At 40.6% G+C, this 14,023-nt stretch overlaps 1 protein-coding gene across 1 annotated transcript in view; it reads left to right on the forward strand.

The window, feature by feature from the left end:
* LOC127635092 (histone-lysine N-methyltransferase 2C-like) overlaps window positions 1–14,023 on the forward strand; it is a 226,414-nt gene that overhangs the window by 187,289 nt on the left and 25,102 nt on the right. Inside the window, exons 38-47 of the mRNA XM_052114873.1 lie at window positions 66–397; window positions 493–2,219; window positions 3,187–3,298; window positions 3,532–3,598; window positions 3,686–3,749; window positions 3,883–4,115; window positions 10,119–11,741; window positions 12,076–12,279; window positions 12,879–13,043; window positions 13,149–13,290. Coding sequence (XP_051970833.1) covers window positions 66–397; window positions 493–2,219; window positions 3,187–3,298; window positions 3,532–3,598; window positions 3,686–3,749; window positions 3,883–4,115; window positions 10,119–11,741; window positions 12,076–12,279; window positions 12,879–13,043; window positions 13,149–13,290 — 4,669 coding nt within the window. The remainder of the gene's footprint in view (window positions 1–65; window positions 398–492; window positions 2,220–3,186; window positions 3,299–3,531; window positions 3,599–3,685; window positions 3,750–3,882; window positions 4,116–10,118; window positions 11,742–12,075; window positions 12,280–12,878; window positions 13,044–13,148; window positions 13,291–14,023) is intronic.

Raw genomic sequence — 14,023 nt, forward strand, 5'->3', positions numbered from 1 at the left:
TTATTTTTATCCTAAGCTCTGTCTTTTATTGATTGTATACTGTTGTATTGTTATTTCTTTTCTAGCGCCAAAGACTACGGCAATTGATTCTCAAACAACAGCTGCAGAAAACTGCCGTAAGACAGGAAAATGGACTTCAGGAGGCATCTGCCTCTCCTGCACCCGGGACACCACGTCATTGGTCACAGGACGATTCTGGACCTCAAAATGATATGTATGGCAGACCCCCACCTCCATATCCAGGCACTATGAGTTCTTCACCAATGCAGACAGGGCAGAGGTGTCCTATAACTTTCCTTGGCGATCAACGAGGGCACATGCCTGAGGAATCCCTGAGCTCCCGACCACCGTTTCCCAGGGACCTGAACAACATGGGCATGAGACCTCAAGGACATAGGTGAGTGTTTTTACATCTTATATTTAATTGTACTATCAAACAAATTGTTCCACATTTCAAATAGTTGATTTTCTTTTAAATCCCCTCCTTCTCAGGTTTGGATTTCCTTCTTGTACCCCAAGTCAAAAGCAGTTTCTCAGGCACCCTCATCAAATTCAAGGTGGACCAGTGGTTGACAATGCTCCACCACATATGAGAAGATCTTTTTCAGTTGACCTAATAAGGTCAATGAGCAGTAACCAGCAAATGGGTCTTCCCCAGCATTTTCCACCACGTGGCCTTCCAATGCAGCAACACAATATAATGGGACAACCATTTATTGAGCTTCGTCATAGAATTCCAGAGAACAGAGTCAGACTACCTTTTGGGACACCTAATGCTTTGAATCATCCTCAGAGACCCCCTTATGGCTTAATGGGAGGCCAAAATATGGCCTTTATTGGAAACCAAGGTCCCAGAATGATGGATCCAATGTTGGGCCAGTCTCAACAAGGATCAGTCAGTCACTTGCAAACACCAGCTAATATGGAGATTCTGCATCACCAGACAAATACTTTAGTGCATTCAGCTCCACAACAGACTCTATTAGCAGCATCAGTTTCAGTTGCTCCCACTCAACCTGCTCTAATACCTGTGACCGCTTCTGGTCCAACAGAGGAGATCCCATTGCCTTGTGGTGCTGGTATCGAGGAAAAGTTAGACACCGATGACTCTGCTGTAAAGGATCTTGATGATGTGGAGGTCAAAGACCTGGTTGATGCAGACCTGGACAACCTGAACCTTGATGCAGATGATGGCAAAGATTTAGACCTGGAAACAAATGACCTTCACCTTGACGATCTTCTGGAATCTGGAAAGTTTGATCTTCTTGCTTATGCAGATCCTGAGCTGAACCTTGATGACAAAAAAGACATGTTTAATGAGGAACTGGATCTGAGTGATCCCATTGAAGATGATCATGTGGAGACCTCAGACATTCAGAAGGCTCTGTCTGAGAAAAGAAATGCCAGATGCGTAGGTATGTCATCGGATCAACCTAAATCAGAGGATGTACAAGGTCCTAGCAATGTGAAACTAGAAAAGAATCTGCCAAAAGATCTTGATAATCCTCAGACTGAAAGAACAATTAAAACTGAGGGCCATCAAGTGGACAACCAGGGGTCTTCTCTTATTAGTGGTAAAGACGATCGAGATGGTGTCCCTGCCCTATTTGAGGAGCCTTGTACAGATGTACATCCTGGTACTGCTCCAGTGCTTTCAAGCCTGTTGATCAAGGAAAAACTGGAGGACACTAGGAGTAAGTCCATAGTTTCTCCTCTACTCAGTGACCCTACTGCCCAGACTAATCTTGGCCCAGGCATCCAATCAAACATGGGTATGGTGATGCTGCAAGGACAACCCTCAGACCATGGCATAAACCCTGTATTGACTATGAACCACAGGGGGGACACATCTCTTACTCAAGGGGCGCTGTTATGTAACCCAAATATGATGCAGTCTGGCAACCATCAGGTTCCACTTCAAGGGTTTGGAGCCTTGCAGGGACAACAAGTTGATCTGAACCTGCCCATGGTTGGTGGTCAGCAGCCTGTTACCCATCCTGTAAACCCCCAAACTCTACAGGGCATGTTCACTGCTGGAGCTACAGGGCAACAAGTGTCTCAAGTTCAGCCAACTCAACAGAACCGGCCTCTTCTATTAGAAGAGCAGCCCCTCCTTTTACAAGATTTGCTGGATCAAGAGAGACAGGAGCAGCAACAACAAAGGCAAATGCAGGCCATAATTCAGCAACGGTCCAGTGACCCTTTTTTCCCTAACATTGGTAAATCGAATCTATAATTAGAGTAATTAGCAACTAATCTTCTTGTACCTGATCAATAACAGTGAAGTGAATTGATCTTCATTCTTGACTGGCAGCAGCTTTATCTTAACAATGTACTAAATACATTCTACCCATAGTTATTTGTTGAGTTGTTTTGCTGTCAATAAGAATTATAAGTAGAATGTAGTATTACATTTATCGACCATGTATATTTAAAATTACTCATTACTCCTTGAAAAGATTGAATTGACCCTTTGGTAAGCCCCACTGCAAAAAATGCATAATGAGAGATAAAATTAACAAGCAAAAATTGGCAAACGTGTTTACAATTGAATACATTATTGTACATAGACAGAACTGCTCCTAACATTTCTACTGTACATGGTACTAGTCCTGTGAACTTCTTAACTATCTTCATCATTATTGTATAAATACATTTATTTAAAATGAGATTCCATTTAATATGCTTTGCATATTAATTTTATACGTGTGCTTTTGGGAATGAGTGCTGACAAAGTTGAATTCATAGCTTGCTTTTCTCAAGATATATTTGAGGATTTTGAATAGGGGGATAAAACTGTGTGCAGAGTGCCTTGTGTTACTTTTAAAAGTGCACTAGCAAAGATTTACAACATTTTAATCTAAACACAGATCTTGACCATTGACTTGTCAGATTAGCTTGTCAAATGATATGGTGGATGGCAACAATTGACAAGGTTGACATGGACTTTTACAAGGGTCTATTATGACAGTCAGATCTTATTTATAATTTTGGTTTTCAGATGTTACTCTCTATGACACTGCAGCACATTTGGAAACTCAGTTAGCAGATGTATCCTCAATAATTTAACCACAGTACCACAGCATTATTAATTGTTGAAAATGAATGAAATTAAAGTCAAGGGAACATTAATATCAGAACTGCTGTAAACTACAGTTTCTGTTGTGCATTTGTTTTATTTTTTAGACATTGATACCATTACTGACCCAATCGTGAAGGCAAAGATGGTGGCTCTGAAGGGGATCAACAAAGTGATGGTACAGAACAGTATGGGTATGACACCCATGGTTATGAACAGGTAAAACACTCACTCCAAGCAATAAGATTAACTGTAGTTAATAATTTGTATTTCTTTTCTTTTTTTTACCCCTGACTGCACTAATTGTTTATTTATCTCTGGAGACTATCATATATAATTATAATATTATGAATATTAATAGTATATAATATTCAAAGCTATTATTGTGAGACATGTTCCAAGTGAGACTTCAATGTGTTCATGGTTGATCTCCATGCTCTCCTTTGTGACAGAGTTCAACAGATGCCTGGAACTCATGGTCCGGATGCAGCTGGTTTCTCTCAGAATTTATTTGGACCGGTAAATGCTCAGGTTTATTTTGTCTTATTAACTTTTCTCACCTGCAATAAACCTGTTTTAATGGCATATGCAATCATTTCCTTTTAGGATGGAAAGTTGCCACCTCAGATTGCTAGACCTAGCCCCCCTAACTTTGCACCAGGGTTTGTCAGTATGTATTTATTTAATAATGTTTTATTTATTTCACTTTAAATTTAATTTTATACAATTTCAGAGTAAATCCATTGAAACATTAGATCTTTGAATAACCTACATCTTTGTTTTTTTCTTTGTTTTTCCTTCAGATGATTCTCAGAGGAAACAGTATGAAGAGTGGCTTCAGGAAACTCAACAGCTTCTTCAAATGCAGCAGAAGTTTCTAGAGGACCAGATTGGGGCCCACAGGAAATCTAAAAAGGCCCTTTCTACAAAACAGCGCACGGCCAAAAAAGCTGGTCGGGAGTTCCCAGAGGAGGATGCCGAACAGCTGAAACATGTGACTGAACAGCAAAGCATGGTTCAAAAGCAGCTGGAACAGGTAATGCAGCCATTTAGAGGAGGATGATTATAATTAACCAACTAGTTTATGACACTTTATTATTTTACAATATAAATAATGTTTGTTGAAGTGTACAGTAAAAGGATTTGAACTAGCATGGGACCTTTTTGAAATCACCCCATGTAATGGAATGACAAACACCATTTACTTTAGTGTTGACATATTCCCTATTCATTCAGAAAGTTGAGGCTTGTTCTTTTTGGTAAATAGACAGTAGGTTTTAGTTTACTATAGCCCAGTAAAATCACATGCTTCTTGATAATACTAGTCAGTGGCATTTATTAATTAGTGGAACAGACTTTCTCATTCTATATAGAGCATTTGATTAGGAAAAAGTGGGCATATGCCCACTAAGATACACCCTTGATGTCATCAATATTTCTGGTCCATTTCCTAGAAACATTCACTTGAATGTTCATTTTAAATATTCTATATCAGATAACATTTTCACTTTTAGAAGTATATTATCAGAAAGATGGCATGGAAGCTAACAGACATGCACTGAAACACTCAGAACTTCATGATTTCAAGGGGTCTTAAAAAATAAATAATAATAATAATTTGTAAATAATGTTGGTTACACAATTAAACTGAATCAGTTCTATATGAAGATAATTAAGATTCTTAACCATAAACAAAGCAGTGTAAATCATTAATAGTCATGTTCCTCTATAATTCCAAATGAACACTTGAACTCTCAGACCTGTGCATGAGTGAGACGTGATATTCTCAGTTCATTATTTTTAGCTGCAGTGACCTTTCCTCCGGTGAAATGAAAAGTAATAGGACCTCAGTGCATCTAGGGTCTCAGAGGAGATCAGTGCCTGATTTATTTTCTGACATTATCACTGCCCGCTCTTTAATGTGTCAATATTTTCCAAAGGCCTGCTTTCTCATGCAACTGAAAACATGCTCTGGGATGTTTCTTCAGAGTGCCTTGTGATTTAATCAAAAATATTTTTACATTGCTCTTGTTTGTAGGGTTGTCAACATTGCATAATCATATCTTATATTGTATGACAATACATTATAGTATCACAATACCACACGATGTAGTGTTAAAGGGGTCATGAAATGCTATTTTTTATTATTTTATTATCTTCCCTGAGGTCTACTGATAATGTCATTAAGTCTTTTTTTTGTTTGTTTTTGACCAAATATGTCATAGTTTAATAATAAATGATCATTTTTCACCCTATTTCTAACCCTCTGACTGAAACGCTCGGTTTTGGCCTCAGCGTCTCCTTTAAACTTCAACGTAAATTCCCACTGTTCTGATTGGCTAACTTCATCCAGCCCCGCACATTCAGCCATATTTGAAATTCCATCAAGAATAATAAAACAAAATTTCATGGTTTACACATAACACATATCCAACACATTGCATACTTATAAATTACAGTTCTCTCAATTACATCAGCACCATAATCACAATCAAACAGTCATGCCATATGAAATATTCATGAATTAAACTGTTCACTCATGGTTTGCTGTCAAATCCAAGTGTTCTTAACTGCCCCATTCTTCTTCAATAACAGTTCTTTTGCAAAGCTTGAATCGGTTCACAAGCAGTACAAGCTGATGTTCGCACATACACAGCATGATGAACAAGACGCATGCACAATTGCACTGAGGCGCAGATCACCAGAAATGCTTCCAAACAGTGAAAGATCTTCAGCTAGTGCTTGTTTACATACAGCAACAATTAAAAATGCACAGATGGGTGCAAGAACTGCAAGACGCAGAGCAGCCGAATGAAGCTGAACGGAGTCTCCTTTTCTGAGTTGTAACTGACACCACGTCTTTTAAAAGCGGCATGACATCTGTGTAATGCATGTTAGATGCACATAAAACTTACAAATATTCCAGATGGGTCCCTTTTGGTGTTTAGGAATAGTTGGTCACACTAGGCCTGTCTCTTTCCCTCTCTGTTTACGATAAGAACTGAACGCCAGTGGGCAGGGCCAAGTGTGCGATGATGCATGTTGTGGACGTGTAAATACAACTGAGCAATGTCCTGTGACATCACAAACACAATGTTTCAAACAGTTGGAAACTATAAAAGTTTTGAGTTCTGAAATGTACAGTATGTTTTTATATTACAGTTGCCTCTTATGTCTAAATATCAAGGACAATTTGATTTTCTATTTCATGACACCTTTAATTCTTTTCAAATCAACAAAATATACAAAATACATATGTACAGAAATACACACAATGTAGGGAATGAGTCATAGCAAAGGTGGTTCTTAGAAACTAGCCATTCTACTTGTTGCTCCGAAACAGGTGAAAATAAATGATGAATGAGTTGAGAGAAGGCTCAAATGGACTTGTTGTTATCTAATACATTGATTGTTTTGATGCAGAGATATTTTTGATGCCAAGCAGTTTAACAGCAGTGACTTTTATTCCAGTATTTCTGTGATTATTTGAATGTTGATAACATAAAAATAAAGATATTATGACATTCAAAGTCTGTTTTGAGCAGCTGCCCCTCTCTCATGGTAAACAGCAGCACCGATGCAGATTATATACACTGGTTTAATCGCATGCATCAGGGGCCACCCTAGAGTTATCATACTGATTTAGGAACATTTAGGTTAAATGAAGTGGCACTAACCTTTGTTTATTCTGCAAAAGCACTGGGATGTGTCCAAAGATATTTTATAAGGCTGCTGGTCTCATCAGTCAGAAACCCCAAATAATTCAAAATCTCACTACATTTATTCATTTGGCAGACGCTTTTATCCAAAGCGACTTACAAAAGAGGAAAACATAAGCGAATCATCTTAAGGAGACAGTGGTACGAAAAGTGCCATACTACAAAGTTTCACTATCATCAGAATAGTATTCAAAACAGATTTAAGTGCAACAACAAATTAAAATTATTTTATTTATTTTTTTTTTTTTTACGTTAGCAACAGATCCTTTAAATCCAGTAAGGTGTTAGGTGGGGCCGAACTTGTTGGTCCAGCACATCCCATAGATGCTCAATCGGACTGAGATCTGGGGAATTTGGGGCCAAGTCAACACCTTGAACTCTTAATCATGTTACTCAAACCATTCCTGAACAATTTTTGCAGTGTGTCAGGGTGCATTATCCTGCTGTAAGAGGCCACTCACTGCCTCAGAGAATACCATTGGCATGAAGGGGTGTACGCGGTCTGCAACAATATTTAGGTAGGTGGTACATATCAAAGTAACATCCATATGAATACCAAGACCCAAGTTCTCCCAGCAGAACATTGCCTAGAGCATCACACTGCTTCCCCAGGTATACAACGCACACGCACCCAGCCATCCACATGATCTAAAAGAAAACGTGATTCATCAGACCAGGCCACCTTCTTCCATTGCTCCATGGTTCAGTTCTGACACTCACGTGCACATTGTAGGCACTTTCGGTATTGGACAAGGGTCAGCATGGGCACTCTGACTTGCCTGCGACTACGCAGCCCCATATGCATCAAGCTGCAATGCACTGTGTGTTCTGACACATTTCTATCATGGCCAGCTTTACGTTTTTTAGCAATTTTTGCTACAGTAGCTCTTATGTGGAATCGGACCAGACGGGCTCCCCACGCGCATCAATGAGCTTGGGCGCCCATGACCCTGTCACTGGTTCACCGGTTGTCCTTCCTTGGACCACTTTTGGTAGGTACTAACCACTGTATACTGGGAACACCCCACAAGACATGCTGTTTTGGAGATGCTCTCACCCAGTCATCTAGGCATTACAATTTGGCCCTTGTCAAAGTCGCACAGATCCTTATTTGCCTGTTTTTCCTGCTTCCAACACATGAAATTCAAGAACTGACTACTCATTTGCTGCCTAATAAACTCAACAAAAAAGAAAAGTCCCTTTTTCAGGACACTGTATTTTAAAGAAAATTTTGTAAATATCCAAATAACTTTACAGATCTTTATTTTAAAGGGTTTAAACAATGTTTTCCATGCTTGTTCAATGAATCATAAACAATTAATGAACATGCACCTGTGGAACTGTCTTTAAGACACTAACATCTTACAGACGTTAGGCAATTAAGGTCACAGATATAAAAACTTGGGACACTAAAGAGACCTATCTACTGACTCTGAAAAACACCAAAAGAAAGATGTCCATGCTCATCTGCGTGAATGTGCCTTAGGCATGCTGCATGGAGGCATGAGGACTGCAGATGTGGCCAAGGCAATAAATTGTAATGTCTGTACTGTGAGATGCCTAAGACAGAGCTACAGGGATACAGGAAGGACAGCTGGTCATCCTCGCAGTGGCAGAACACGTGTAACAACACCTGCACAGTATCAGTACATCCGAATATCACACCTGTGGGACAGGCAACAATAACTGCCAGAGTTACACCAGGTACGCACAGTCTCTCCATCAGTGCTCAGACTGTCCACAATAGGCTGAGAGAGGCTGGACTGAGGGCTTGTAGGCCTGTTGTAAGGCAGGCCCTTTTCAGACATCACACCAACAACGTCGCCTATGGGCACAAACCCACCTTCGCTGGACCAGACAGGACTGGCAAAAAGTGCTCTTCACTGACGAGTCATGGTTTTGTCTGACATGGGGTAATGGTCAGACTCATGTTTATCATCAAATTAATGAGCATTACACAGAGGCCTGTACCCTGGATCGGGATTAATTTGGAGGTGGAGGTTCCATCATAGTCTGGGGCAGTATGTCACAGCATCATCAGACTGAGGTTGTTGTCATTGCAGGCAATCTCAACGCTGTGCTTTACAGGGAAGACATCCTCCTCCCTCATGTGGTACCCTTCCTGCTGCTCATCCTGACATGACCCTCCAGCATGACAATGCCACCAGCTACTGCTCGTTCAGTGCATGATTTCCTGCAAGACAGGAATGTCAGTGTTGTGCCATGGCCAGTGAAGAACCCGGATCTCAATCCCATTGAGCACGTCTGGGACCTGTTGGATCGGAAGGTGAGGGCTAGGGCCATTCCCCCCAGAAATGTCCGGGAACTTGCAAATGCCTTGATAGAAGAGTGGGGTAATCTCACAGCAAGAACTGGCAAATCTGTTGCAGTCCATGAGGAGGAGTTGCACTGCAGTACTTAATGAGGCTAGTGGCCACACCAGATACAGACTGTTACTTTTGATTCACAAATCAAAATGTGTTCAAGGACACATTATTCCATTTCTGTTTGTCACATGTCTGTGTAACTTGTTTAGTTTATGTTTTAGTTGTTGAATCTTTTTATGTTCATACAAATATTTACACATGTTAAGTTTGCTGAAAATAAAAGCAGTTGAAAGTGAGAGAACGTTTCTTTTTTTAAAGAGTTTAAATCCCACCCATTGATAGATGTCATTGTAATGAAATAATCAGTGTTATTCACTTCACCTGTCAGTGGTTTTAATGTTGTTGCTGATCAATGTACTTATCAATAAAATGGTGACACAAAATAAAAATTAAAACATACGTTTAATCATAATGGGGTGAATGTTTTCATCTGATCTCTCTTTCCTCCCTTACACATGCAGCATTGTAGAACAATTGTAGGTTGATTTTACGTAAGGTTGTGACACTACGATACCAAATAAATTGTTTGTTTTTTTAGCTGCCCATCAGCCCAACAGAGAAATATTGTCTCAACCAGTGGTGTGAGTTTGGGGAGGTACTATCCGTATGTACATCTAATAAAGGATGTGGGGTTTTCTAGAATCAAGTTTGAAAACTGTTATTAATCGACAACAAAATCTGAAGTAAAACCGACGCCACAACCTTGGCTATCCATCTGTCTTTTTTACCTCTAATTTGCATTTCCCACTCACCATTTGCTCCACTTAAATGTCACTCTTTCAGTGCTTAGCAAAAGACTACCGCTTGGCTCCGATTCAGAATAAATTGGAAACCTTTGCTCATTCTCTGCTTACTCCATGTCAATGGACAGATTTTCCCTATGCTATCTATGTCTCTTATTCACACTTGTCTTTCTCTCTATTCCTCTTGCAGATACGGAAGCAACAGAAGGAACATTCTGAGCTCATTGAAGAATATCGCGTTAAACAGCAACAACAGCAGCAACGCCTTCAACCTGGTGTGATGGGTCCGATGCAGGCCATGCAAGGACAGGCACCTGGAATGATGCCTGATGGACCTCCTATTGGCCAGCCTATGATAGGTCCTATGATGCCGATGCAGCAGTCCCACCTTGGTCAGCCTAAACCTCTTTGCTTGCCCAACTTACCAGGCTGGCGTCCAGGAGCTTCTGGACCAATAGGACCCAGGATGCCACCTCACATGCCCCCTCAAATGCAGCTTCCTAACCCTGCTCAAACTCTCCAGGCACAACCACCTATGGTCCCTGGAGGTAAACCTGGGCAGCCTGGCATTGTAGCTGGAGGTAATGGTGTAGGAGCCAGTAGTGGTGCTCCTCACATGAAGTTTGATGATAATAATCCATTCAGTGAGGGTTTCCTGGAGCGGGAGCATCGGGAACGCCTCCGAGAACAGCAAGAGAAGCAGCGGATACAGCTTATGCAGGAAGTTGAAAGGCAAAGGGCCTTGCAAAAGCTTGAGTTGGAGCAGCAGGGATTGGGGATTGGACCTGACAACAGCCGGGATGGCCTTGCCCAGATGCCCTTTTATAATACAGATCTATCGCAAGAGTTCATTCAGACTCCTAGGCCTCAACAGCAACAACAGCAGATGGGCCCAGTGTTTCCCCAGCAAGGAAAAATGCCATTAGACTTTGTGGGACCAGGTCCTGGTTTTATGCAAGGTGACAAGTGCAGACCTATGTATTATCAGACCAAGAACCCCATGTTGCATGGTTTCCCACCAGGTCAGCCTCGGCCACCTAGGTTTGGAGGGCCTGGAATGCCGCCCCACAGTGGAGGTGAAGCTTCCTTGTTTGGTATGGATTCCACAACCCCCTTACCCCCGAACTACCCTGGTTCAGGACAGTCCCTCATCCAACTCTACTCCAACATCATTCCTGAGGAGAAGGGCAAAAAGAAAAGAAACCGGAAGAAGAAAAAGGATGTTGATGCAGATTCAGTCAAAACTCCTACACCTCACTTGGACCTCACCACCCCTCTTACACCATGTGTATCAGACACCTCGTCCACCCCTACACACATTGTTGCCGTCTTGGGGGACCAGGACACCTCAGAGTTTTCCAATCCTCTAGGCTCTATGCCTGGCCTCCAGCCATCTTCGGAGCTGGAAAACCAAAACTCTGGAGGAACTCCGCTGAGGCAGCAGTGCAGCATGGGCTCGGAGGCAGAGAGAGGGCTTTTCCATGAGGTCAAGCTGGAGAAGTTAGAGGCCAGTGAGTGCCAGAAGGCTGAAAAAGAGGCAGTACTTGGCCATAGTGCAGGGGAAGGTGGTATTGTAAAGACAGAAGTGGGTCATGAAGTCATCTCCCCCAGCCCAACATCCCAGAGTCCAGCTCAGAGCACCAAAGGAGACACTGGGAATGAGTTGCTCAAACATCTCCTGAAGAACAAGAGCACACCTCCTCCCTCCTCAACACCTGTCACACATTATATGTCCTTTGACAGTATAAGATCAGAGGATAAGGGCCTGGCCAACAGCAAAGTCTCTGAAAGACTTGGAAGTATAGATTCTTTGGTAAGAGCATTTTACACTGCATGGTGGTTTTTATGTAACTTGACATTCAAATTGACACTGCACAATGACTGAATAAAAATTCTAGACATGAAAACAATTATGTTAATTTAGACCAAGGAAAAAAATGAAATGTAAAGTAATTTTAGAATTCAGGAATTCCCCTAAATATTCTATATTCTCATACTGTTGTTGCTTTTGCAATGCACAAAGGTCTGCATTGCCAAAATTATACTGGTATACTGTATGTTTACATAATGTCATCATTTCTGTTTATTTGCTATTCCTGCCTGTTTGTGTTATACAGGGAGCTGAACTAGTTGTTTATTATTTACAGAGTGGCATAAACTGTCAGTTGACTGTAAACGCAGATCTGGAGGTATCTCTACCAGAGCAATGCAAGAGAAAACAACGCAACAAGAGGACGTCAAAGAGTGGGAATGAGAAGGCTCCGTCACGCTGGAAAAAGAGGAAGAAGGAGGATGAAGAGAGGCAGGCACTGTACACCAGCACAGATACACTAATGACTCAACTCAAAGAGGTAAACAACCACTGACAATACCTAAATATGACTCTAGATCAGCTTACAGTCTGTACTAGAATCTACTGTGACAGATTGAACCAACATTAAACAGGGCAGAATGATGATCATTGTGATTGCAATTGATTTTTGAAGCAATAGCACCATAATCATTTTATGCACGTCATCCATATTAATTTTGCGGCATATTTCAAGTCTTCTGAAGCATACACTTGGTATGAGGAACAGACCAAAAAGTATTTCTTCTGCTGTAGCTTTCAAATCTTAATGGCTTTTTCACATATTCAAACTTGGTGCCTGGCAATCAATTAAGAGACTTGCGATAAGCAACGGCATCATTGACAACAACTCACCAGTTTTGAATGTGTAAGTGCAAATTAGATTTGTAGTGAATAACAACTTAGAAGAAAGGCATATAACATTTTGGAATGAGATGAAGGTGAGTATATGACAGAAATGTAATTTTGGGAGGAACTATTTCTTTAATGATTGTTTTAAAGTGAGTCTTGTTCTTTAGTTGTGGACATCAGATGTTTGAATAAGCAATATTAGTGTTATGTATCATGCAACCCATGTGTACTCTACTCTGGCCCCTACAGCAGCTCTCTATGCTCCCTCTGATGGAGCCTGTGATCAGGGTGAACTTTGCACACTTTCCCCTCTACGGCAGCAGGCAGCTGAATGGAGAGAACCGCCTGTCTGGATCTTTTGGAAGTGCATCACTGGACGGAGTATCTGATTACTACTCACAGATCATCTATAAGGTTTGGCCTTAAAGAATCCATACCTTCCTTTACATCACTGGCAGAAAATGAATTTGTTTTTAGGGCTTTTTAACAAAGACTTTTTTTTTGTCTTTGGATTTTTAGCAGAACAATCTCAGCAATCCCCCAACACCACCTGCTTCATTGCCCCCCACACCACCCCCTGTGGTCAGACAGAAGCTGTTGAATGGCTTTGCCACTGTGGAGGAACTGGCCAGGAAGGCTGAATTTATGGGTGAAAATGAGGGTATGAAATACTTGTCTAAATCATTTATGCACTATTTATTACATATACACTACCAGTCAAAAGTTTGGACATGTTTGACTTAATTTATTTTTCTCTGGATTAAAAAAAAAAAGAAAGTTATACAGTGTTGCCAAAGACAACACTCATTATTCAGACACGTCTTTCCTTAGATTGTCATGATTGACAAATGTGAAATTGAATGTTGCAATCTGCACTCATAGACAATAATTCAAAGCTTGTGTTTTGAATTCACATTTGCAGACAAGTAGTCACAAATGTGTAAAATGACATTCGCATAAATACAACTACAGACACAAACTTGTATTACACATGAACTTTTGTACTTTAATTTTATTGTATTTTTATTTTTAATTGTATTCATTTCCACAGTACAACCACAAATCGGCACTGAGGTTATCAGTGCCGATTGAACTTCCCCCAGAAGTAAACCTCTCAAAACTGGCACTGCAACTAATATTTATGCCGTAATTTTTTTGCAACTACTTTTGAAAAAACCTGTAGCAAAACTCACATGTGCACTTGTAAAATCCTGATCCAAGAGAGCAAAACCATTGTTCGGCAGGGGAGGGAAATTGGGGACATTGGTTTGAATGGGAACTGGTGATTACACTTATCAGAGCAGTAAATCACAAGTGGAATTATTTTATTAATTATTATTTAAAATGTTCATCATATATGTAAAATACAGTGTAATAAAATGGGTGTTTTTCTT

This window comes from Xyrauchen texanus, chromosome 42 (genome assembly GCF_025860055.1).
Source record: "Xyrauchen texanus isolate HMW12.3.18 chromosome 42, RBS_HiC_50CHRs, whole genome shotgun sequence".
In the NCBI taxonomy this organism is placed as follows: Eukaryota; Metazoa; Chordata; class Actinopteri; order Cypriniformes; family Catostomidae; genus Xyrauchen; species Xyrauchen texanus.